The 23,086-nt window shown below is 38.5% G+C and overlaps 2 protein-coding genes across 7 annotated transcripts in view; both read left to right on the forward strand.

Annotated features, from left to right (window-relative positions):
* STYK1 (STY kinase 1) overlaps positions 1-3,830 on the forward strand; it is a 54,215-nt gene extending 50,385 nt beyond the window's left edge. For all 5 annotated transcript variants that reach the window (XM_086404113.1, XM_086404114.1, XM_086404112.1 and 2 more), the window contains one exon: positions 2,100-3,830. In XM_086404113.1, the coding sequence (XP_086260239.1) occupies positions 2,100-2,304 (205 nt within the window). In that variant the 3' untranslated portion in view covers positions 2,305-3,830. The remainder of the gene's footprint in view (positions 1-2,099) is intronic.
* Positions 3,831-10,349: 6,519 nt separating this feature from the next.
* Positions 10,350-20,400, forward strand: MAGOHB (mago homolog B, exon junction complex subunit). Of its 2 annotated transcripts, XR_015164901.1 has the most exons (6): positions 10,350-10,502; positions 15,866-15,924; positions 16,569-16,679; positions 17,433-17,711; positions 19,199-19,281; positions 20,044-20,400. XR_015164901.1 is itself a non-coding variant. In XM_086404118.1 (5 exons), exons 1-5 carry the CDS (start codon positions 10,409-10,411, stop codon positions 20,141-20,143), a joined length of 447 nt encoding a protein of 148 aa, XP_086260244.1. In that variant the 5' UTR covers positions 10,350-10,408; the 3' UTR covers positions 20,144-20,400. The 2 variants fall into 2 exon arrangements, 1 of the variants encoding a protein (XP_086260244.1); XM_086404118.1 differs by lacking the exon at positions 17,433-17,711.
* The last annotated feature ends 2,686 nt before the right edge of the window (positions 20,401-23,086 follow it).

Genomic DNA, 23,086 nt, shown 5'->3' on the forward strand with positions numbered 1-23,086 from the left:
ATACTTATACACACATAGTATAGTGATGATACTGCTGGGTATACTAGAATGAAATTATTGACAAATATTTCTTGAAGCCATATATATATATGGCTGTCCTTGATACTGGGGATAGGTAGAGACATTTAACTGAAAAAGTACCTGATCTTGAACCATGTAATATTTGGATGAGGAATACCTGAAAGAACATGAAAATCAACAGAAAGTGTGAAGCAATGAGTATACTGGTTAAAAGCTCAGATTCATGTCATAGTCAAAAAGACACATGTTCAGTCTTAGTCCTATATGTTACATTGTTTACTTAACTTGAAATAGGTAAAATGATAGTCCTACCTCAAAGTAATTGTGAGGCTGCAATGAAATAATGCATGTTAAGTTTCCTTTCCATGCCTTTTGGGCTTCCCTGATGGCTCAGTGGGTAAAGAATCTGCCTGCAATGCAGGAGACACAGGACTTCAGGTTGGGTCCTTGGGTCAAAAAGATCCCCTGGAGGAAGCAATGGCAACCCACTCTAGTATTCTTGCCTAGAAAATCCCATGGACAGAGGAGCTTGGTGGGCTACAATCTGTGGGGTTGCAAAGTCAGACATGACTGAATAGTCGACTAGGCACACCATGCCTTTTATAATAAGTATGTTCTTGGTAAATGGTATCAGTATTAGTAGAGTAACATAACATCTTATACAAAGTCTAATGGTACAACATTAAAGAATATGGGAAACACAGTGTGTTTCCCATATAACACAGGTTATAAGGGAAGGAATTGAAAATTCCTACTTATACCAATAGGAAAGAATAACCAGGGAGAGGATATTAATTCCTTGGGCAGAGCATAAGCAAAGAAAAAGCTGGGTGTTACTAACCATGTCTGGGGCATAGCTAGATGTTGTCTTAGGAGGAGGAGAGGGCTCCAGTTAAGCAAGGCCTATGTGGTAAGAAGCTGGGGGTAGGATGCCGACTTTATAAGATGAACAATAGGAAGCTGCTGTAGGTTCTTGGGCGGGAATGAGACTTGGCAAAGAGCGTTTGATAACAGACTGTGTTACACATTCTCTAGAAACTGGATTGAAACAAAGACAGATTGAAGGTGGTAAATACATTATCTAAAGCCATTTCCTGGGGAAGCTAAATAATAAAGGGAGAAAATGACCTGGATTAATGGAAAGAACTATCTGATTATGGTATCTGAAATTACTATGAATCATGTTATTCCATATCTTCTTATTTTCCCCTGTTGTAATGTAGCTCATACTGGTAGGTAAGTTATAGCAGTGGTCTGGAATGATGCAAGTTCATAATATGTAGGATGAAAACACTTAACTTCTGAAAGAGTTTTTGGTAATAGAAAAAACAACAAAACTGTTTTGTCATACTGATTGTAGTACAGCAGAAACCAACATGACATTGACCCCATGGACTGTAGCCTGACAGGCTCTTGTGACCATGGAATTCTTCAGGCAAGAATACTGAAGTGGGTAGCCATGCCCTCCTCCAGGGGATCTTCCCCACCCAGAGATCAAATCCAGGTCTCCTGTATTGGATTCTTTACCATCTGTGACCTGAGGGAAGCCCATAAAGCAACTATATCCCAATTTTTTTAAAAAAGGAAAACAAAAAGAATAAGGTGATAAATAGATGAAATAGGATTAGAAGATTTTAGTATTATGCTGAATAAAGGAACTCATGTGAATTCACATTCATGTAAAAAAAGTTTGCATTCATGTAAAAAAAATGATTCTTTGTTGACTGAGCCACTAGGGAAGCCCATAGTATAACTATTGACTAGTATTAACTAGTATACTATTCGTGTGACCAGCATAACTATTCTCTACACTTATGTGTGTTCAATGTTTTCCATAATAAAAGTTACAGTAGAAAAAAAATCATCAGTCATTCTTACTATAAAAAAGGTTAAGATATTAAGAGATTTAGTATTTAGGAAGGTGAGAAGGAATAGTATTCTCTGGGAAGAGTGTGGGACAGGGTGATGAATAGATTACAGAATTGTAGGGTTCTTTTGTTAAGATTTGTAAGCGAAGAAGCATGTTTTTCAAACATTTGCCTTGTCAAGGAAGTCAGTTTCTCTTGCTCCCCTTTCAGGTATGGTCTCATGAAGTCCTGCTGGCGTTGGAGTGAGGACAGCCGCCCCTCACTTAGAAAGCTACACTCGTGTCTCGAAACTGCTGCTCAAAGTGCAAATGACAAGGCTGTGTTGCAAGTACCGGAGTTGGTGGTACCCGAACTGTACGCAGCTGTGGCGGGTGTCAGCGTGGAGAGTGTCTCCTACTGCTACAGCATCTTCTGAAGGTCCTGGGACAACACCCACTTTGGGGAGATCATATACTCTTGAAACCAGTTTCTCCAAGAACAAAGACTTTTCTAGTGGGAGTTAAAGGGAGAAATGGGACATGAATCTTGAATCTTCCCCTACACATTTCACTAGAAATCTGAAATGATGCTGGGTGAGACTGCCCTCACCATGTACTCTTGAGACGGAGAAATGCAGTTCATTTCTGCTGTCCCAATTCTGAAGACACAGGGTAGATGGGTTGGACAGTGTCCATTCAAGGGAGGTTTTACAAATTTGCAATCTTTGTTGCAACATGGCATGGATAAGTTGGTCCCTCCTACCACAGGCTTGTTTCCTTTGTTTCCAAACTCTGACTATAGTAAGGTCCAGAAAATTGGAATCAAATGAGGGAAGAGAAAGTTGATAAAGAAATTTATGAAAAGAAAATGAAAGGTTCTATTTTCTCAGGAGTATAGATGAAGGCCAAGGTCCATCCTTCACAGAGAAGGGAGAGGAAGGTCATATAGTTCTTCACTTCTGGTCCATTCGTGCAGGGATGAAGGAGAACCATTAAGGAAGATTTCTGAGCTCACTCTAAGGTATAAGCTCACCCTATATGGAGAAATGCAGCCCCCTTTTATCTAATTCTGAGATAGGTAAATCCTGTTGGTACTATTCTAACTAGAAGCTGGAGGGGTGATTCCATGATTAAGAGCATTGGTTATGTATCATCCATCAGGCTGGCATTCTGGTCCCCATTAGAATAGGGAAATCAACCCTGAATATTTATTGGAAAGACTGATGCTGAAGCTGAAGCCACAGTACTTTGGCCACTTGATGTGAAGAGCCGACTCATTGGAAAAGACCCTGATGCTAGGAAAGGTTGAGAGCAGGAGGAGAAGGGGGCGACAGAGGATGAGATGGTTGGTTGGTATCGCTGACTCAACAGCCATGAATGAGCAAAGTCCGAGAGATAGTGAAGGACAGGGAAGCCTGGTGTGCTGCCGTTCATGGGATCACAAAGAGTTGGGCATGACTGAGTGACTGCACAATGACAAATGAGACTATGGAGACTGAGCTCAGAGAGTCCAATAGGGTTGATGATGAATAGACTGTGTATGTATTTAATAAGTGGGAAATATGGAAACCAGCAAGGGTGCTCACTAGGTCAGGATGTCTTCAAGGAGTGCTAGAAAAAGATGTAACCTGAGATAGAAGGATGGTAGGTTCTGATTTTCAATCATTCAATGATGTACTGTGAAACTTATTTCATTAAATCAATATTTATTGAGTGAAAGTATACATTTTGGGTTATACAGTTGCCAAAATCTTGACAATAAGGAGGGCGAAAATAAATAAATGTGAATTAATGTCAACAGGAAAATTCAAGAGACAATCTACATTGTCAAAAAAGATTCCTCATGTGTAAAAAGGGGATAATACCCACTTCACAGGGTTGTTGTGAGAATGGAATGAAAGGGTGTTATTTGTACCACATGTGGCATGTACTATATGACAATAAATATTAATTTCCTTACCCACCCCTTTACTATCCTAGGTCCTCCTTCATATATTTTTCATTTAACATCTGTGGTGACCAAGAAGAGAACCTTGGTCTGCCAGTCACATTGCAAGGCAGGACATACTTAAAGATGATGGTATAGTACAAATTGTTGTTGTTGTTTAGTTGCGTCTGACTCTTTTGTGACTCCATGGACTGTAGCCCCCCAGGCTCCTCTGTCCAGTGGATTTCCCAAGCAAGAATACTGGAATGGGTTCCTTCCCCAGGGGATCTTCTCGACCCAGGGGCAAACCCACATCCTCCTGCATTAGCAGGCAAATTCTTTATCACTGAACCACCCGGGGAAGCCTATAGTACAAATACCACATGACTGAAATGAGGAAGTCATTATTTTTGTGTGAGTGACTGGATGATGGCAGTCACCTCCTACTATTTCAACATACTAGAAGTATCATGACTATCACAATTCAGTTGAACACATGGTCTGATTTTAAAGAATACATCAGGTACTCTTGAAGAGACATTCAAGGCTACTATAGGAAAGCTGACTGGCAGTTGAAAAAGTTTGCATAATCCTGATGGAGTCACCCAACTGCATAACAGTTCTTGCACCTGTAGGAATACTATAGTGACTAGTCAGAATTTTAATATGTGCTAAGTAGCAATAGGGAGAAGGGAGGTAGAATGGCTCAGCACAAAACAATGAAATCCTATGGATTGTCATTGTTCTCAGCTGTTCCCTTATGTCTAATTTACAAAATATTTATTCAATATTTTCAAAGAATTGAGTGTTAAGGGCATCTGTGCCAGACACTGTGCTAGATGCTGGATAAAAGAAACAGTGTTGGATTAGAGTCTAGAAAGCAAGGGACGTTATAGACATGTTTGTATGCATAAGGTGTGGTGTGGAGATGGTGAAGGTCAGGGAGGCCCCAGTGTGCTGCAGTCCTTGGGATCGCAAATAGTCGGACCCGACCTGGCGACTGAACAACAAGAATGTGTATTTGTGAATTACAAACCGTTGTAAGTGCTATGAAGAAAAAGTACAGGGTAAATGGAAGGGAGTAAAAAGAGGGGACCTGGCTGAAAAAAGCGGCATTTGAAATGAGACCTTAGAAAGGGGGTGAGTAAGCCTGACAGTGAAGAGAAGAGCTTTCCAGGAGAAGGATTATTTACATGAAAACACTGAGGCAAGAAAAAGAGCAGTTTGAGGAACTGCAGGGAGGCACAGTGAGGCAGGAGGGGAGTGGTGCCGATGAAACGGAGCGGTGCTCTTTCACACTGTATATTTTTTCCCCAAGGGAAATAATGAATTCGCCTTTAGCAACAATATTCAAAGTAGTACTTGATACTCATCCATCACGGGTAATTTAGAAATAACAAAAATCAACTCTATCAAAATTCTGGGAATAAGTTAGATGATCCAGGAGAGAATACTTCACAAAATACCCACCATGTACAAAAATAGACTCAATGGAAAAGTACAGTTTTAAAAATATGTAAGAGGAACAAAATATTAATTCTGCAAATAGTTGTTCATTTTATACCACATACAAAGCTCAAAGTTAGTCTCCCTGGAGAAAATAAAGACAAACCTGAATGACTCAAGTCCTCAAGTCACTTATTTAGTAGTAAACTGGTGCCTCCATTTTTTTTTATTACATATCTTTATTAGGAACAATATTTTGAACACTTGATCCCAATAAAAGTATAGTAATTTGTATAGAGATGTAAAATATACACAGTATAAAATAAATGCAATATAAATTTAAAGGGGTAAGATAAAGGTGAAATAAATTTATTTTTAAAATATTTTGCTAACTTATTTCACATTGTATGTTAATGTTTGTCTTGATAGAAGACAAAGAAACAGACGATTGCTATTTTCAACTTGATTTGTTTTTCTACATATAGATCTGGAAAACTGGATATAGTAATTGTTTATTCAAAGAAAACTGGATTTTCCCCTCAATTGGCCAGGCTTTTTCCAAAAGGACAGTTATATTTCTGGCATATTTCACTTATCATTCAAATCAGGTATTTCCAAGGTAATGAATAGAAAAGAGAATTATAATGTCTACCATTTAATCAAGTTGAATCCGTGTTAGGATTTGTTTTATTGTTTTGATTTCCTCATCTTCCAGTCTTTCTTTTCCAATTTATCCTTTATGGTTAAAAAACAATTCTAACATAGCTAGGAACTGAGCGAATGCCGACCTGGAAATCATGTCCTATTGAAACTTGACAATGTAACTTAACTTAGAATAATCTGAACCAGAGTTCTCAAATCATGTTTGTGCACAACACTTTAGGTATTTTGTGCCTGAAGAATCCCATGGACAGAGGAGCCTGGAGTCCATGGAGGTCGCAAAGAGTTGGACATGACTGAGCACTTAGATTAAATTTGAATAATATTTTTCACCATTTTAAATAAAAAGTAAATCAGTTCAGTTCAGTTCAGTTCTGTTCAGTCGCTCAGTCGTGTCCTACTCTTTGCAACCCTATGGACTGCAGCACGCCAGGTCTCGCTGTCCATCACCAACTCCTGCAGTCTACTCAAACTCATGTCCACTGAGTCTGTGATGCCATCCAACCATCTCATCCTCTGTAGTCCCCTTCTCCTGCCTTCAATCTTTTCCAGCATCAGGGTGTTTTCAAATGAGTCAGTTCTTTGCATCAGGTAGCCAAAGTATTGGAGTTTCAGCTTCAACATCAGTCCTTCCAAATTATTCAGGACTGATTTCCTTTAGGATTGACTGCTCGGTAAATGGAAAAAGTAAATAGAATCTTCTAAATCTTAACCTTAACCAGCCAACTCATTGGAAAAGACCCTGATGCTGGGAAAGATTGAAGGCAGAAGGAGAAGAGGGCAACAGAAGATGAGATGGCTAAATGGCATCACCGATGCAATGGACATGAACTTGGCAAACTCCAGAAATGGTGAGGGACAGGGAAACCTGGCATGAGTCCATGGGGACTTAAAGAGTCAGACATGATGGGGCAACTGAACAACAGCTGTTACTAAATTTTTGCTCTACCATGACTCATAAAAAATAAATATGTGTTAAATACAACAGAAGACTGAGAAAATAAGCCATTATGCTTAATTTAGCAGACTGGCTTTACTTGTTTTGGATATAAGAGTCAGTGGTTATGCTATGTGTTAGAAGCATATAATACTGTCATATGCATGAAAAATCATTAGTTTGAATAATGGAATTGAGTATATCACCATGTCTTAATAATCAGCAATACCTTCAAGTGCTCACTATATATGAACATGTTTGAAAAACAATGGTGTGGAAGTTGTGGTGTTTCTGCACAATGATGGTTCTCTTATTTTAAAAAAGTAACACCACTGAGTGCTCTAAAAGACATACATGGTTGAAAGAGAGAAGTTACTTCAGGAGAGAAGAGAGAAAGGTGGTGGATGGAATAAAGACTGAAATATACTGTAGTCATTCTTACATTTAAAGACATTTCAATCACCTAAGAGTACTGTTTTAGACCATATAATATTCTGAATTTACTACTTTGATCCTTTTAATGGGATGAGTTAGCCTTAAAAGCTTTTTTTTTTTTTTATAAATACAAAACCAAAACTATTCAAAAGCTACTGATAAGGGAATAAGGACAAAAAACTACCCTTTCCAGTATTTATCACAGGAAAGTCAGAACATATTTCTGGAGATTGTAAGTAGGAATGATTTGATAATTTTAAATACTGGGGCAAAAGGCAAAAAAGGTATGAGGACAGAGAAGACCCAAGAGATCAAAGGAAGAGAGAATTTTAGACACTGGAAAAAGTGGAACATTTTAGAAGACTAAATTAACACTTATAAGAAATAATCATCTCTGACCATAGCCCTCTGACTTGTCACCATGAAGCTGAAAATAAAAAACTTAAAAACTCTAGTGGGAAATCATTATTTTATAAATGTATATTGTGTATTTGATTAAATCATTAAGCCTTAATTTCAGCTGGAGTTGGAAAATAAAATGTTTATTTCTTAATTACTTCACATAGGTTTTTGAAGCTGAGCCCAAACATTAATTTTCATAAACTAATACTAGTAAGTATGCTCTAGTTTGAAGCCTACAGCCACTGAAATTGAAATTTCTGTGTTCCAAAAATATTTTCACTATTTCCAGCCCATGCAGAAGCCTATGAACTGCCTCTTATTTATTGTCCCAGGTAGCCACTAGACATGTCTGGCTATTTAATATTAAGTTCACACAACTAAAGTAAGATCTAAAAATAAAAAAAAATTCAGTTCCTCAGTCTCACTAGCCACATTTCAAGTGCTCAATAGACATTCAGAACATTTTTACTCTGAAGTATAACATCCAAGACCACAATACACAAATGCTTTATCACGTTCCAATTTTTATCATGATACAAGAGATAACACAATTCGACTTTTTTTGTGGTGGTTGTTGCAGCTAATTATAAGAAGGATTTAAGTATATTTTCACACTTCATCTTAATAACAGATAGAGTTAGGATTAGTCTTGAGCTCAGATTTCTGTTTAGGAGATAAAGTCAGTCAAGGGTTACAAATAAAAATCTTAACACCCTGCATTCCATAAGCTCTGTTTACACAGTCACAGATCTGGCATCTGTAGCTGTCTCTAGGTAAGCATGAACTCTGGCACATGTGCCAACAACTGGAAGGAAAAGCATTAGGGAATCCAAAGATTGCACAAAAAACAGACCAAATGGATTACTGCCTATATTTCCAGAGATACTATAGAATATTGTGGTCAAGTTTCTGTAGATCATTTTTGTGATAAACACAGTGACTGACTCATCCCAGTTTGCCTGGGAAGTTCCAGGTTTTAAGACTGAAAGTCCCACATTCCAGGAAACGCCTTGGTCTGGACAAAACTGGAGAGGTCAGTCACCCAAGAGGTGAGGGATGGTGCTATGTTTCTTGTATATTTTCTATAATAGAAGCCTATATTGGAATCAAATAATTTTTCTATATTAACATTTATATAGTGGTTAATATGGGTTTCCATATTGACAGTTATACAATTGCTAATACTTCACAAAACCTGCTCAGTCTGTTTTTCTGGTTATTCCACTTCCATGAACTTTGTGTTCTAATGATACCGAATTTCTTGGCTTTCCAAAGTCATGCATTGTAACACTGCTGTGCCTTTGCTCAGGCTGTTTGCTTTTCCATCCCTCCAAACATATAATGAATTTATCCAACAAGGTCCAATTCAAATAGCATCTTGTCACAAATCTTCCCTGATATTTCCCCTTTCTTCCACTTCCCCTCTTCCCCAATAAAGTGACTTGAGTCCTCTGCAATATTACCAGCATTAAACAAACAAAATTTTCTTATAGCATTTGCTTTCATGGACTAATATGTATCTACATGTTCATTTTCTAGACCACAAGCACAAAGGACTATTTTTATTACCAGTGCCCAACCATTTCTGGCACATAGGAAATGCCCATTGTAACTCATCATATGTTGTTTCATAAATTTTAAATCTTATTTCACATAATCTCATCTGGTCCTTTCAACAATTCTTTGAGCTTGACAAAGTTGATTGTAGTCTATTCATTTGGTTGACCAATAAAACGGCTTAAAGATAGGGTCTTAGACTAAGTTAGGTAGAGATAATTAATGGGCATAAATCCCAGTCTTCTGACTGCCACTCTCTTTATCAAGTCCCACTGAAGGTTAAAGGGTATCCAACAAGCAGGATTATTCTGTGTGTCGATAAAAGAAAGGTAATCAATATATCCGAAGAGAGGAAAAAAACAAAAAACAAAAAAAACCAGGCTTTGCGTAAAGCTCAGCTTGTCTTTCCCCATCCTTCAAAACCCACCCCAGATGAGCGCTATTTCCCCAGTATAACTCTATAGCATAAGAAATCTGGGCTAAACCACTTGATCTGTGATCAAATTGCCGAAACTCCAATAACCGAACAAGTTTTATTATTGATAAAAATTTTTTTCGTATCATGACTGTCAAGAGATTTTGCTTCAATGTACTCTTCAAATTTTCAGACCGCCTGTCTTGATGGATTCTTTCTACTTTGTCTCGTCTGGCTTCTAGATGCCAGAAAACGAGCCATCATTGAAAACGAGCCATCATTGTCCAAATGGGAGAGGTGTGTGTTAGAAGTCTAGCAAGAGAAATGGCTGTACTGCAGATCTGCATTCTAATTCTGGGCTTTTATCTTGACTCATCCCACTAACCTGGGGAATAAAGCCACACCCACCTCACGGGATGCCGTGAGACCGAAAAGTCAGAGCGACTTTTAATTTACAACTTAGAGCAACTCCGAACTTAGTTCGGAGGCCATGGCAAATGTTTTCATATTTTATCACTTGTGCTTTCCCAATATAATATGATCTAACTAATTTTGAAAATAATATGACCTTAGTAAAGCAAAGTTCAGGTCGGTGCAACGCTGCCCCACCGCACCCGTCTCCCACCCGCTTTCCTCTCGGGCCGAGGGAGGCTGAAGCGGCGCGCCTGCTGTGACGTGTACTCATTCTTGGGCGACTGACGTCACTACCAGGCGCCGGGAGTCACGTCGGCCGGTCCTTCGGCGGGCTTTTCGGGGACAAAGATGGCTATGGCCAGCGACTTCTACCTGCGCTACTACGTAGGGCATAAGGGCAAGTTTGGACACGAGTTTCTGGAGTTTGAGTTTCGGCCGGACGGTGAGTGGAGGAGCGGCGGCTGCCGCTACTGGGAGTGATGCTGAGCAGGGGAGAAGAGAGGCGGAGAGGCCGCGAAGGAGGCAGGGTGGGTGGGTGAGCTTGCTCAGGCTCGCGAGTGTACGGTTGGGTCCAGGAGCTTAAAAATGTAGGAAGCGTGGATTGGTTTAGGGGAATAAAAGAGAATCGGTGTCAATTATTTCAGAAAAGCCTATGCTGCCTTTGATCCTAAAGTTCAAACTATAGTAATCAGAATTCTAGAATCAGTTCACCGGAAGGGACCTTAAAGGCCTTCTAGTTAATCAACCTAATACTTGGACATTTTTTGAAAACATCCCCAGCGCGCGGTGGACCCTTGGACGCTTAAAATCTTCCTGTAAATAGTAATTTTCAGACGGCCCATTCATCCTGAATGAATTTACTCATTCAGGCACTGTATGGAAGGCAACAAGTCGAGAAAAGCAAATGAGTCCTGCTCTGAAGGCGGGAAGGCCAACGTGTAGAAAAACGAGTGTAATGATGTCTTTCGGGTGCTTAAATACAGTTGTTCTCTATTGGATGCATTAAGACTATAAGAGGGGGCGTGGTTAGTTCTGCAAAAAAGAGTCGGAAATCTTTCGAGAAGGCGACAGCGACAGTTGAGATGAGTATTGGAATGAGAGGACATATTTTCTTGGTCTCAGGGAAAAAAGGAGTCAGACTCCTGAGCGCCCTATGAGCGGGGAAGGAGGGGGGAGGGGAGGTGAAACTGCCAGTTCCCCAAGAAGTATGCAGCAAATTCTACATTTTTAAAACTAATTCTCTTTAGATAGTTGTACTGTATATTGAACTGTTATTGTAACAACAGTAATCCAACTGCATAGACTGTGTTTTTGAATGCGTGTTATGTGCTGGGCAACACGTAAAAACAAAAATAGAGGGTACAGTAGTGCATAAGACGTTTTCATTCCCCTCAAGGAGTTATATCTTGGTGGATAACATAAACATAAAACTAAGTGTAAAGCTATATGCATATTAGGTGCTGTGTTCATGCTTTGGACAAAGTTCTGGGAGAGTATGCAAGAAAAATTAGGGGAGGATCACATACTAGGAAAAGGGAAGAATATCAGACATGTCAGGTAGAAGTCAGGGTAACTACATTCTGCAATTATTTGGGGACCTTAATCATCCCTAATCTTCCTGGTTCCCCTCAGGTAATTTCTAAATTTAGCTCAGGAGCCAAATTTACTTGAATTCTCTTTAACTTTTCTTTCTTCGGACTTCCTTGGTGGCTCAGATGGTAAAGCATCTGCCTACAATGTGGGAGGCCTGGGTTCAATCCCTGGGTTTATACTGTCTTCAGGGTCTTGGCTCGTGAACAGCTTTTAGCTGGTCCGTGTCAATTTTAGCCAGTCACATGGATTAAGCAGTCTTTTCTTAATCTTCAGTTCAGTTCAGTCTCTCCAACTCTTGGTGACCCCATGGACTGCAGCAGACCAGGCTTCCCTGTCCATCACCAACTCCTGGAAGCTAAGTTCAAAGTCATGTCCATTGAGACAGTGATGCCATCCAACCATCTCATCCTCTGTTGTCCCCTTCTCCTGCCTTCAGTCTGTCCCAGCATCAGGGTCTCTGCCAGTGAATATTCAGGACTGATTTCCTTTAGGATGGACTGGTTGGATCTCCTTGCAGTCCAAGGTACTCTCAAGAGTCTTCTCCCAACACCACAATTCAAAAGCATCAGTTCTTCCACACTCAACTTACTTTATAGTGCAACTCTCACATCCATACATGACTACTGGAAAAACCATAGCTTTGACTAGAGGAACCTTTGTCAGCAAAGTAATGTCTCTGGTTTTTAATGTCTCTGGTGCTGTCTAGGTTGGTCATGACTTTTCTTCCAAGGAGTAAGCATCTTTTAATTTTATGGCTGCAGTCACCATCTGCAGTGATTTTGGAGCCCAAGAAAATAAAGTCTTACACTGTTTCCCCATCTATTTTCCATGAAGTGGTGGGACCAGGTGCCATGATCTTAGTTTTTGAATGTTGAATTTTAAGCCAACTTTGTCACTCTCTTCTTACACTTTCATGAAAAGGCTCTTTAGTTCTTTGTTTTTCTGCCCTAAGGGTGGCATCGTCTGCATATCTAAGGTTATTGATATTTCTTTCAGCAACCTTGATTCCAGTTTGTGCTTTATCCAGCCTGGCATTTTGCATGATATACTCTACATAGAAGTTAAATAAGCAGGGTGACGATATACAGCTTTGATGTACTCCTTTCCCAATTTGGAACCAGTCTGTTGTTCCATGTCTGGTTCTAACTATTGCTTCTTGACCTGCATGTAGATTTCTCAGAAGGCAGGTAAGGTGGTCTGGTATCCCCATCTTTTGAGGAATTTTCCACAGTTTGTTGTGATCCACACCATCAAAGGCTTTGGCGTAGTCAATAAAGCAGAAGTAGATGTTCACGTACTGTTGAAGCCTAGCTTAGAGAATTTTGAGCATTACTTTGCTAGCATGTGAGATGAGTGCAATTGTGCAGTAGTTTGAACATTCTTTGGCATTGCTTTTCTTCGGGATTGGAATGAAAGCTGACCTTTTCCAGTCCTGTGGCCACTGCTGAGTTTTCCAAATTTACTGGCATATTGAGTGCAGCACTTTCACAGCATCATCTTTTAGGATTTGAAGTAGCTCAGCTGGAATTCCATCACCTCCACTAGCTTTGTTCATAGTGATGCTTCCTAAGGCCCACTTGACTTTGCATTCCAGGATGTCTGGCTCTAGGTGAGTGATCACACCATTATGGTTATCTGGGTCATGAAGAACTTTTTTATATAGTTCTGTGTATTCTTGCCACCTCTTCTTAATATCTTCTGCTTCTGTTAGGTCCATACCATTTCTGTCCTCTATTGTGCCCATCTTTGCATGAAATGTTCCCTTAGTATCTCTAATTTTCTTGAAGAGATCTCTAGTGTTTCCCGTTCTATTATTTTCCTCTATTTCCTTGCATTGATCACTGAAGAAGGCTTTCTTGTCTCTTCTTGCTATGGAAGAAGTCGGCATTCAAATGGGTATATCTTTCCTTTTTTCCTCTGCCTTTAGCATCTCTTCTTTTCTCAGCTATTTGTAAGGCCTCCTCAGACAGTCATTTTGCCTTTTTGCATTTCTTTTTCTTGGGGATGATCTTGATCACTGCCTCCTGTGCACTGTCACAAACCTCTGTCCATAGTTCTTCAGGCACTCTGTCTATCAGATCTAATCCCTTGAATCTATTTCTTACTCTTACTGTATAATCGTGAGAGATTCGATTTAGGTCATACCTGAATGGTCTAGTAGTTTTCCCTACTTTCTTCAATTTAAGTCAGCTCCCAGTCTTGTTTTTGCTGACTGTATAGAGCTTCTCTTCTTTGACTGCAAAGAATATAATCAATCCAATTTCCGTGTTGACCATCTGATGATGTCCATGTATAGAGTCTTCTCTTGTGTTGTTGGAAGAGGGTGTTTGCCTCTTCCAGTGTGTTCTTTGGGCAGAACTCTGTTAGCCTTTGCCCTGCTTCGTTTTGTACTCCAAGGCCAAACTTGCCTGTTACTCCAAGTGTCTCTTGACTTCCTACTTTTGCATTCTAGTCCCTTATGATGAAAGGGACATCTTTTTTAGGTGTTAGTTCTAGTAGAAGGCCTTGTAGGTCTTCATAGAACCATTCAACTTCAAGTTCTTCAGTGTTAGTGGTTGGGGCATAGACTTGGATTGCTGTGATAATGAATGGTTTGCCTGGAAACAAACAAATCATTCTGTCATTTTTGAGATTGCACCCAAGTACTGCATTTTGGACTGTTTTGTTGACTATGAGGGCTACTCCATTTCTTCTGAGCGATTCTTGCCTCCAGTAGTACATACACTGGTCATCTGAGTTAAATTCACCCATTCCAGTCCATTTTAGTTCGCTGATTTCTAAAATGTCAATGTTCACTCTTGCCATCTCCTGTTTGACCACTTTGAATTTACTGTGATTCGTGGACCTAACATTCCAGGTTCCTATGCAGTGTTGTTCTTTACAGCATCGGACTTTACTTCCATCACCAGTCACATCTACAACTGGATGTTGTTTTCACTTTGGCTTCGTCTCTTCATTCTTTCTGGAGTTATTTCTCCACTCTTCTCCAGTAGCATATTGGGCACCTACCGACCTGGGGAGTTCATCTTTCGTGTGTCATATCTTTTTGCCTTTTCATACTGTTCATGGGGTACTCGAGACAAGCATACTGAAGTGGTTTGCCATTCCCTTCCCCAGTGGACCACGTTTTGTCAGAACTCTCCAGCATGACCTATCTGTCTTGGGTGGCCCTACAGGTCATGGTTCATAGTTTCATTGAGTTAGACAAGGCTGTGTTCCATGTGATCAGTTTGATTAGTTTTCTGTGATTATGGTTTTCATTCTATCTGCCCTCTGATGGATAAGGATAAGAGGCTTCTTAATCTTCGATTGAGTATTTTCAGGGAAGTTTCATTTCAGAACAGTAGTTCTCATCTGCCACCACTGTTTGACAACCTTTCTATCAGTAATAATGAGACCCAAAGACAGCAGTTCCTTAGAGATTCACCTTATTAAGATAACCTATCATTTTAGAGGATCTGGATCACGTAACAACTGTACCTAGGCAACTGAACAGCCTTGAGGAGAAGCGTACATCAGGGAGTATATCAACATTCAATGTAAATCAGAAAACAAACTAGCCAGTCTTTATTTGGAAGCAGCATGTAGTTTGTATTGTTTTTTAATTACAGTTCTAAAATAGTAGCATTACCATAATACATTGAATTGAAGGAAAATAAATGAAAACATTTTGGAGTCGTGAGGAAGGCGTGTATATTGGTACAAAGTAGATTTAAGTCTGAATCTTGTGTGACTCTGAGCAAGTTACTTTCTGTTTTTCTTAACTGTGAATAGGTGAGAGAATGAAACCTACTTTTTAGGGTTGTTTTACAGATTAGATTAAGTGCTCTGGGTAACTCAGCACCAATAAGACATAAATAAGACAATCACACAATAAAGTAAGGTAAACTTTAAAAGAAACGTTAATTCTTTTTTCAGATTCCCTATTTAAATCATGATGTTGCTTAAGAAAATGGGTTTTGAAAATGACCCTCCTATTATATGAAATTGTATTGAAGGCATGGAGTATAAACAGTTGATTGGCTTCAACTTCAGCCAGCTTAACAGCAAATGCATATCCAACATTGATCTTATACCAGGAGGGAGGAAATATTAATAAAAGTAGTATAATATAGTTTTTACCTTCAAAATTGCTTATGATGTCCTTTCTTTATTATTTTTTTTTAGCAGTTTTTGCTGTTAACAGATTGAATTTTTTTGTACTTCCTACAGGAAAACTTAGATATGCCAACAACAGCAATTATAAAAATGATGTCATGATCAGAAAGGAGGTACGTTCTTTTCAGATGTCTAATTTTTTTGCATTAAGCCTGTTTTCCTCATGTCTGTGTTTTTACTTACCTATTTAAAGTACAGGTAAGGCTATAGAGAAGAGGCTGATTTATAGATTGAAAAAGGATTCTTTGTAGCATCTATAACAGCAGAAGAATCAATCTGAATATATTAAGTTGTAGTCCCACATTTGAGCATATCAGTTAATTCATTTTATAATTAACTTGGTCTTTTTACTCTGCTCATTATTTAAAAATAATTGACAATCATGTTTTAAACACAGGATGCATTTTAGATGAAAGTCTCACAAGTTAGGTATAAGAAAGAGTTTACCGCACTCTGATGTGTATTTGCATTTGTCACTGTTCACCTCACAAATTTTGTCTTAACCACTCAGAGATATTTGATACAAGGTTTTAAGGAGGGGATAATGATACGAAGAGGGAAAAATGCGTTTTAAAGGAAAGGGCAAGAGAGTGAAGAAAAAGCAATAAGAAAGATGAATGATTCTCCCCTTTTAGAATCAGAATTAAATTTTTCTCTAATGTTCTATTTGAATACTTAGGCTTGGTAAGCACGTTTTATTATTTCTTTCTAAGTTGTGTCAAGACGTAGACCCTGACGTTTTATCCCTTGCTTTCAGGCTTATGTACACAAGAGTGTAATGGAAGAACTGAAGAGAATTATTGATGACAGTGAAATTACAAAAGAAGACGATGCTTTGTGGCCTCCCCCTGACAGGGTTGGCCGGCAGGTTTGTAGTTAATAATTCTTTAAACGCATAAATTGTAAACATTATTAATAGAATTGTTCTGTTTTTCCTTATTTGTCTAGAATAGATCCTCATTAAATCTTAGATTTTTTTCATCTAGTAGGCACCTGGTAAATGGTTTATAATTGGATTTCACTTTCCATCAATTTGTGAGCTACCTCCTAGTAATAAAGAAGTCAGTTTAGACATCTTTCCGAACAGTCTTCTCTGCAGCCACCGCAGCTAACCTTAGGATGTTTTCACAGTATTAGGATTAATTTCCATTATAGGTTAAGTACTTTTATTAGGACTAATGAGGTCTTGCCTGCATGTATGCTCAGCCTTGTCTGACTCTTTTTGATCCCATGAACTGTAATCCACCAGACTCCTCTGTCCGTGGGATTTTCCAGGCAAGAATACTGGAGTAGGTTGCCATTTCCTCTTCCAGGGAATCTTCCCGACCCAGGGATCAAAGCCAAAGCCGTGTCTCTTGCATCTCCTGCACTGGCAGGCAGATTCTTTACCACTGGCACCACCTGGGAAGCCCAGTGAGTTCTTAATAAATAATAAAAATATGTAGAAAAAAACACAAATGTTTGTTAAATTTGAGAATTAGGATTCTCACTATGAAAAATTCACTTTCTCTAGATATACAACTTTGAAAATTCTTATTTGCTTCTTTACACTCCAGAGAGAGATTTGATTGGTTTCTTTGTTCAAACTGACCATTGCCTTTGCCTGTCATATTCCCTTCAGAAAAATTGGTATTTCTCAAAGGGCTGCTGAAGAGCTCTGAAGGCCTGATTTCACTCTGTAGAAAGACAGTTTGATTTCTGAATTGGGTCTTTTCAACTGCTGGAAGAATGAGATATGACTGCAGGAGGAAGAAACACTTAATTTCGCTTTTGTGTGTTCCTGAGGATTATACTCTATAACAACTTCTTTGACTAGAAGAAAATGTGGAGAATAGATGCTGATGCTCTGTAGCAGTAACTTAACGCTTCTATTTAAAGAAACATTATTAGGAAAGCAAAGGTAATAGTTAACAGTATTTATTGTATTTACTGTGAACACTTTTAAGAAGTAAATTTAAATCCCCATTTGTTTTAGACATATATATATGTATATATATAGGCATTAAAAATCAGAAACAACAGCAGCAAACCTTTTATTATCTCTTAGACTCAAGGAGAGAGCAGTGTTTTCATCTACCCACTTGATCATGTGTTCATGTGTTTTGGATAATGGGGAGGATTACTTATGCTCTTGAAGTTGTCTGTTGGATTTTTAGGTAAAAGATTTTGATTGCTTGAGAGTTTTAGTTAATTATCCATTCTGTGTGTGTGCCATGCTGCTGCTGCTGCTAAGTCACTTCAGTTGTGTGCAGACTCTGTGCAACCCCATAGACAGCAGCCCACTAGGCTCCTCTGTCCCTGGGATTCTCCAGGCAAGAACACTGGAGTGGGTTGCCATTTCCTTCTCCAATGCATGAAGGTGAAAAGTGAAAGCAAAGTCGCTCAGTCGTGCCTGACTATTAGCGACCCCATGGACTGCAGCATACCAGGCTCCTCCGTCCATGGGATTTTCCAGGCAAGAGTACTGGAGTGGGGTGCCATTTCCTTCTCCCGTGTGTGTACCATAAAGGGGCATGATTATATCTATTCTGATCAAATACAGAACTGGGAGTGTCTTTAATGGCATCTGTTAATTTAAACTGAAAACTCAATACAGACATAGCCTCTTAATTTTTCATTTTAGATTTGCAGATAAAATATGGAGAAAAATTTATACTTAATTTTGTACACTGGAAGCATAAATCTGTTTTATGCTGTTTTGTTTTCCTAGTTCTTAATTGCAATTGTTTTGTGAAGTCAAAAGAATATGAATCTTTCAGTTTTACAATCCAAGAGTTAAATATTAGTACCATCACGTATTAGTGGTTGCAAATACAAACAGTTTTTTTTTTTTGTCTGCTTTTGAGTCTTGGGCTTCACATGTGTAACATCAGTCAATAAAGCTGACCGGAGAAGACAGGCTTTATTAGCCCAGTTTTGGGGATTACAGAGAATATGTTTTTAAAGTCCCTATCAGCAGGCCTGATACACAGTAGGTGCTAAATAGTGCTATTATTAACATTATGCAGTTTATTTGTAGAGCCTGGTAGAAAGGATAAATGTATTTGTATTTATTATATTAAAAATAGGCTTAAACCCATATTATTAGTTTTTATTGACATCATAAGAAACATTTCTGTGTAACTCTGAAGTCTGTCATTCATTCGATAGCATCTTCTTTATGAGATCTCGGAAAGCATTTCTTGATTCATCCTAATACTGGGGAACTCTGAGGAGTTGATGAGATTTTTACTTTACAGACATAGTTTATAGTTAACAAATTGTTTCTTTTTTATTTTTACCCCCTCCTCTATTATGGCTAGAAAACTTGCAGCTAAAATCGGGACCTCTTGGTTGTAAGAGGTGAATTTTTACATTAACTACATTTCTCTGTTTTATTTTTTTCAGGAGCTTGAAATTGTAATTGGAGATGAACACATTTCTTTTACCACATCAAAAATAGGTTCTCTTATTGATGTCAATCAGTCAAAGTGAGTATTAAAAGCATTAATAAAAGTTAAAGCATTTTGACTAAATTGACATGATTTATTAGAGAGGCTCATTTTAGAACCATAGCCAGTTTGTTGAGATTACTGTAATTGTATCCTGTAGCAATTTATTATGTATGTGTAATCCTCATTTTTATATTAGTGAAGACTTGTTATCAAAGAAGTTAACAGTGTATTTTACTGATTGCCAAAAAATCTTTGTCTGGATGCAGCCCCACAGAATTTAAAAGAAATCCTTCTTGAATATCTCAGCCTTATTAGTTCCGTGTGACATCATTTGCCTCCTTGGGTTTAATACTTGAAAGAAATGGAGAAAACACAGATATAGCTTAAGTATGGCTGTAGCGATATGTGCCTTCCCAAGCTCTGTGTGTGACAGATACCTCTTACTATTATCTGAAAAATCTCTCTGCCTCCTACTACTTCTTTCCACTCTTTCCCCTCAAAATGTTCTTTTAGTGTTATTTTCAAGTTATCAGCATAACTTGTAATAACTTACTTGTTTGCTTAACTGGTTACAGTGTAAAAGAGAGATAGGACTTTCAGAGAAAAGTTCAGAGAAAAGATAAAGATAGAAATTGTCCAGTACATCAGTTATATTAATAGTTATCAGAAAATCCTTTCTCCTCAGTTCCTTTAATTGTTTTTGGTTTTTGGTCTCTGTTTTGTTTTAAGAATTAATTTATATTATTATGTTGTTTCATCCTTGGAATAAAAAAGTAACTTTTATCTTTTAAATTTTAGGGATCCTGAAGGCCTTCGAGTATTTTACTATTTGGTACAGGACCTGAAGTGTTTAGTGTTTAGTCTTATTGGATTACATTTCAAGATTAAACCAATCTAAACTATATGTTTTTTGAAACTGGGTTTATATTTAATTAAGGGGTGGGTGAGGGAGGATTTGTTCATTTATAATATTGGGGGTTGTATGAATGTGAAGCAAACTTTTTTGTATGCAAATTGAAAATAAGACAATATCTAAGCAGGCTTAATTGTTATCTTCACCTAGTCCAAGTGGGTTGAGCAGTCACCACACATTAAACTGTAAATAAAAGCCACCTTTTGTTGAAATTTTGCTCCAATAAAACATCACAGCCTGGATGGAGAGTGCTTTTGGTTCTTCAGAAGGCCAGATCTCTGATTCATTTTAAAGATGAAAATTGTTCTAGAAGGTGTATCCTATGACAGAGGATCTTTTATGTAGAAGCATATAGCCAGATTCCCATCTGTTTAAAAGCAATTGTAGATCTCCCCTTGTTTCTGCCACACCTGACCAAATTTAATTTTTTGGTGCTCATAGAAGTTTATAGAAGCTTTTGGATTTTTTATGTTTGTCACAAACTCCTTAGGGGTTATTCACATTTAAATATTTTTGTATAAGCAGTGATTTCCTCAAGGTTACAAAGGTAAAGTCAGTATCCAAAGTTAGACACATCTTTAATTATGTGCCTATTCCCATATTTCACAATACACAGGTTTTGTATATCTGTGGGAAATAAATGAATTCTCATTTCTACAAATTATTTAAAATTTGGACTTCCGTGTGTGTGCGTTTGTGTGTGTCTGTATTTACATCCTAACTCCTAATGAACACAAGTCCCAGTCATATTTCCCAGTTCCCTTCAACCTCTTTCTGATAGACTTGATTACTTTGCCTGTTAGTAACTCATACCCTGGTATTCTGTTACTTTTCCATCTGCACCTTCACTCTGAAAGTATGCAGTCCTGGCAGTCATCATCCACTTTGCCCAAAGATCAGTCAGGTCCCCTCTAGGGACCTTAGGGTGGAAGAACTGGGGTCTGACAGCTAGCCAGGGCTCTGGAGCAGCTAGACTAGAGCAACTCTGGTAAACTTCTGTGCAATAATAGAGATGCTCTCTGTATGAGCAGTCCAGTAGGGTAGCCACTGGATACTGCACGTGGCTACTGAGTAGTTGAGATGTGGCTAACGTAACTGAATTTAGAGTCATTTTAATTAAAAGTAATGTTTTCCAATGTTTTATTATGAAAAGTTTCAAACATAGAAAACTTAAAAGACCCATATATGTCAATTTAGATTCTATAACATTTTTCCTTTACTGTAAGAAGTCTAAGTCATGTCCTCTTGTTGGATTTTTCATTTACAGATGAAATAACAGGCATAATTGGTGCCAGTAGACTTTTTTTTAGTGCTATTTAATTTTTAATAGGTTGAGATAGCCAAATGAGGCTGGTGGCTACCCTTTGGATAGTGTAGCTCTGGAGCACGGCTTGGTCGCTTGTTTACTGTGGAGCGCCTTAAAATGCATATCCTCTTCTGGTTTGCCATGCAAAGTCACCTGGTCTCCAAACCACATCTGTGAAAGACTATGCTGTACTCCCCTTCAGGTTGCTTATATGAAAACAAGCATTTCTATTCAAGCTGTAGACCCTGATGAGTGTGCAGTATAAAACCATGTTACACTGGATGTCAACTTCAAGGAGAAAAGGAGAAAACTCCTGTGGGCCCACAATTTTTCGTTGCTCCTCAAAATATTCATTCTGTGGGTCCTGTTGAATAAGGTAATCCACTCAGGACTGAGCAAGACTGCAGAGAATTAGTCCTTGGATGAGAAAGTCTTTAATGTGTTAACTCTGTCCTCATTCATAACTTCCCCCAGGCTTCCCTGGTTGCTTAGTGGTAAAGAATCCGCTTGTCAGTACAGGAGGTGTGGGTTTGACCCCTGGGTTGGGAAGATCCCCTGGAGAAAGAAATGGCAACCCACTCCAATATTCTTGCCTGGAAATTCCCATGGACAGAGAAGCCTGGTGGACTACTAGCCATAGGATCACAAAGAATCCGACACAACTGAGGCAACTTACCACACATGCAGCGTTATATGACAATGAGGTTAAAAATTAAAAAAAATTAATGAATGACTTGAGGGTGAGCCTATAGTCCAAACCGTGTCATAGAGTAGCAAGAACTCTGAAGAATTAAAGTTCTTTATTATGGCACTGCTTCATGGAATTATTTTCCCTTTCAACTTGTGAATAGACTTTATCTCTTAGTGGCAGAGAATTGAATAGTTATCCAAAATCCTTTTTTTTTTGGCCATGATTTTTTCATGCTTACTTAATTTCGTGAGGTGTTCCTCTCATTTTGTTAGCAGTTGGAGGAAGGAAAATTTCTGTTCAGTTCATGGCTGGAGCCTAGTTGGGACAATAGATTTTAACTCAGAATAGCTTTTACTGTAAAGATAAGTACTAATAAAGTAGGTAGTTAGGGAAACAGGAAACTTCAAACAAGATGTTGTTTTGAGTTTTTACTGTAAGAGCCAGGAAATTTCATATGGCTCTGGCGTAAAGTTTAGTCATTAGGACAAATAACCATGGGAGGGGGAACATGGCCAGGTGAAGTTACTCCTCCCAACAGAGTGATGCAGAACATCTTTCCCTGGAAGCTGGTGGTTATTCCTGAAACCTTCACTTCAGGCTGGGACAGGAAGAACAGCCTGCTGCTGTGAAAAGATAAGCCATTGAGGTTTGAAGGTGTGACTAGCAGCTGTGTGCTAAGCCTCTAGCTGACGAAATTAATATGATCAGGAACGGATGGGTAAAATGTGTGGTTTCCTAAATAACACCTTTAAGCAGCCAGGAAGTAAATAAATAAACGCTTTATGTATTCATGCTGTGTATGTGTCATGTGTGTTTTGCACAAAAGTGAAATCAGAAGACAGTGTACAAGAACATTCAAAATTTTCTTTAATTTTTTTTTTTTAATTGTTCTGTTTTCTTAAGGAGTGGGCGTAATAAAGTTTAGTGCGTC

Source organism: Bos grunniens, chromosome 5, assembly GCF_055505025.1.
Source record: "Bos grunniens cultivar Pamir isolate PY7600 chromosome 5, Bosgru_T2T1.0, whole genome shotgun sequence".
Lineage (NCBI taxonomy): Eukaryota > Metazoa > Chordata > Mammalia > Artiodactyla > Bovidae > Bos > Bos grunniens.

Bases quoted from the DNA above. Each gene is read 5' to 3' on its own strand.
- MAGOHB (XM_086404118.1), top strand. From the start codon at position 10,409: ATGGCTATGGCCAGCGACTTCTACCTGCGCTACTACGTAGGGCATAAG. The intron at 15,925-16,568 runs GTACGTTCTTTT...CCTTGCTTTCAG, and splicing joins ATGTCATGATCAGAAAGGAG to GCTTATGTACACAAGAGTGT. The intron at 19,282-20,043 runs GTGAGTATTAAA...TTTAAATTTTAG, and splicing joins ATTGATGTCAATCAGTCAAA to GGATCCTGAAGGCCTTCGAG.